Source organism: Populus nigra, chromosome 15 (assembly GCF_951802175.1).
Source record: "Populus nigra chromosome 15, ddPopNigr1.1, whole genome shotgun sequence".
NCBI classification, from domain to species: Eukaryota; Viridiplantae; Streptophyta; class Magnoliopsida; order Malpighiales; family Salicaceae; genus Populus; species Populus nigra.
This window is the reverse complement of record NC_084866.1, coordinates 9,569,518-9,573,066: the sequence shown is the minus strand read 5'-3', so window position 1 is coordinate 9,573,066 and position 3,549 is coordinate 9,569,518. Positions and strand designations below refer to the sequence as shown.

At 31.9% G+C, this 3,549-nt stretch overlaps 1 protein-coding gene across 1 annotated transcript; it reads left to right on the top strand.

The window, feature by feature from the left end:
* Positions 1-869: 869 nt before the first annotated feature.
* Positions 870-3,048, top strand: LOC133674059 (probable protein ABIL5). The gene is made up of 8 exons (XM_062095019.1): positions 870-1,240; positions 1,356-1,438; positions 1,592-1,739; positions 1,873-1,972; positions 2,125-2,161; positions 2,336-2,493; positions 2,577-2,641; positions 2,735-3,048. The coding sequence occupies exons 1-8, from the start codon at positions 1,157-1,159 to the stop codon at positions 2,834-2,836; spliced, it is 777 nt and encodes a 258-aa protein (XP_061951003.1). The 5' UTR covers positions 870-1,156; the 3' UTR covers positions 2,837-3,048.
* Positions 3,049-3,549: the final 501 nt, after the last annotated feature.

The following is a 3,549-nucleotide window of genomic DNA, read 5'->3' as shown; positions in this document are numbered from 1 at the left end:
ATAAGACTAAAAAATCACTCGGGGGAGAAATTGAAAAATATTTGTAATTTGATAGATTATTTATAGATTAAAAAATAGTAAGCGGTGAAATTAAAAAATATTTCTAATTTTATTGATTATTCAAAACTAAAAAAATAGTAATCAAAACGTGCCACTTGAACAGCGTGATGACAATCCACATATCTGTGCATGCTAAGCACGCGCAAATAACTTTTTAATAATATTTAATATTTGTCAATTATAATAATGCCATTGAGTAACCTTTAAATGTACAATAAGACCAACGTAAATTTACAAAAAAGAAAAAAAAATCTTGTAAGAGAGTTATGTTGATTTTGTCTTCAAGGACTTCAAAATAATTATACTATTTTGAAAAAATTAAAAAGACCAAAAGGCTACTTAATAATTGGCATTATAATATTTTATTATGGAATTATATTAATAATTTTATTGTGAAAAAAACAAAATAACTAATCTAACCTCATATAATCTTTGTGTTATGATAAAAAGACATTCTTACTATATATGCCTAGTTACAAGACTTTAATGACTATGGAATAATTTTGTCATTACAATTTAGTTTGGAAAGCATTTGAAATTATATTTTTTAAAATTAATTTTTTTATACTTTTTAATCAATATTTTTATATAAAAAATAACTTTTTAAAATAAAAAATATTATTTTAATATATTTTTAAATAAAAAATATTTATTATCGCATTTTTTAACCAACCCTCAATCATGAAATCATGCTATCAGTTAGGGTACTGCACTTTTTTGAAAAGTGAGAGAAAAGAAAGGAACATAGAATCACGGGCGGGCGATATTTTCTTGTCATTCTATTGTACTTACAGAGCTCATGTGGCTTTGAAGAATCTTTCATTAATGGTTTTTGGACGCTGTTTTGTTCGCTCCTGCTCGGCCACCTCCAACGTGATAGTGGAAAAATCACGAGTTCTCTGTAACACACCTTTTTGTTTTTTAGCTTCCATGAGGCACACCGTCTAGCTAGTTCCTGTTTGTATCTAAATATAAACTAGAGGCAAAGGGATCGATTAGCTAGGTTGCATTATCTTTGGAAATTCTTATATCTATATATTTTTCCTCTTCCTCTTCTATCTTCTACTGTAATTTTAAAGGAACTTCATCAAAAATAATGCAGATCTCCAAATCATATGCCTCTCAAAATCCTGAAAGTCATGAATCGCAAGACATTATCCGCTTTGACAGATCTCTTCAAGTATATATACTCCTTAATTGTTTTTGCCCTTGTTTTTGTTTATGTTTTTCTTTCATGATTCTTTAATTTCCAGGGAAATCATATATAGATGTTGGGTTTCATGATTCATTTATAGGAACTTCGAGACCTGCGTTCTCAGCTCCACAACGCAGCCAGTCACTGTGAAACAACTTTCTTGAACACCAACCAGAAAAGAATGTGAGCTCTCAACCTCCGCTAGCTAGAGTACCATTCTACTTAGTTTGCACTATTTTTTTGAAGCACTCTCACTTCTCAATTTCTGTCTGAGAAAACCAATACTTGCTCATGGTGAAAAAAGATGATTATTTGTTTATATTCATGGTTTTGCAGGGTTCTGGAAAGCACAAAGGAGTACCTCTGTAGGGCAGTTGTTGCAGTTGTTGATCATCTTGGATGCGTCTCTGCTAATCTTAACAACAGCATTTCTAACAATTGTGCGTTTTCGGAGGCTGAGCTTAGAATTAATTGCCTAAAACAAGTCAGTATTAACATTAATCCATTTTGAGCCACTTAGTCACCATCTGAACAACGTCCTTAATTAATTTATAGCCTCTGATATTAATCAATTAACCCCTTTTTGTGTGTGTGTGTGTGTGTGTGTGTTGTGTTAGAGGCTACTTTCATGTGAAAAATATGCTCACAGGGTTGCTCTCACAAGAGTAAGGTGGAACGCATATTTACCGAAACATCACCACCGCTATTTGTCAACACGTAAATATTTACTCTTTTTTCAATTTGTTTTGTTGTTTCATGTTACGAGCAATCAGATTTGTTTTGCTAGCTAGCTAGATTCAAATAAAAGTCAATTTTGCTGCTGATTTTCTGTAAATCTTCATATTACATGGCTTGTTTCTCTTGACCAGAAATTACAAGCGTTGAGAAATCAAACGAAGATGCAAGGTACACGCTGCCATTTGTCTCCTAGCTATAACCTACTTACATGCCTTCATAACAATTACAAAACCAAGACGTGCATTGATCAAGCTAAGCGTATACGTCACTGCAAGAATCAATGGAGATAAATTAGAAAACAAGAGCTTTGATGTCATGATGTATTTTATTGTATTTATGCAGAGATTCGAATTCTCAAGCTCCCACAAAAATATTGTTGGCCAAGCATGAATTTGGGGCAGAGCAGTTGCCTCTTTTCCTTCACACCTGCTCTCAGAAATCAGCCTCAACCAAGAATCTGTGGTCGGGAATTTCCACCGGGAAGGGAGACCCTAAGTCAGGTAACATATCGGGTCATGACATATCTAGCTAATTAACGAGTTAGATTAATACATAATTTAAAACATAGTATTGACTTGTACAGTAGTGCCTGTTCGTGATGGCCTTTCAACACTCTCAAGGATTTCAAATCCCACTTTTCAGTTTCAGGTGAGGATTACGAGCTTTCGATATATTTTAATTATTGTATCCGTCAATTGGTATTGAATTAGTTTTACTAAGCCAGTTCGTGGCCTGGTGCAGCATTGTTCCTCAAGGCATGGACGGAGCACCATATTTAGAAAATCATCAGCACATAGTAGAGACATCTTTTCACTCATTCGCCGGGCAAAACGAACACCATAATGCAGTGATCGGAAAAAGTTATGTCATAGTGGTGGTTTTTAAGTGCTTATCGTATTATAAAGGCCTTAGAATATGCCTCTATAGATGACAAGTGGTAAAAAATTTCCAACGTCTTGATGGTTTGTATTTTTTTATGTGCTATAACTTGCAAGTATTTCTTACATTCTATTTGAAATCCTGCAAATTAAATTTGATTGAGAGGGTTCAATGAATTTTTGTGTTTGGAATTAAAGAAATCAGAATGAATGTCCTTTGATTTACTATAATAATCTTTCTTGAAATTAACGTTGAAATCAATATTTAAAAAATATCCATATTTTAACACAAACTTTGTTTTTGCTTTTTCTCTTTCGTTCGTCTCTTTCTTTCCTCCCAAAAATTCCTCACGGTACAATGTTATTTTTTTCCCTTTACTTGGCAACAATCATCATCAAGATATTCTTGTTCCTCATAAAATATGTCATTAATATATTTTTTTTGGCCCTTTATTCTTTTTCTTTGTTGGTTTTACTAAGCCAATTAAAAGTGGATAACATGTTTGTTTAGTAATATATTTTTGAAAAGATAAGAGTCTATCAATATAAACTGAAAAGATTTTGATTTATTAACAAATATATTTTTGAATTTTATCCAACAAATATTTTATAAACAATTAAAATGAGATATGTCTATTTATATCTTCTTTAAAATGTCTATATTTTATGTCACTTTAA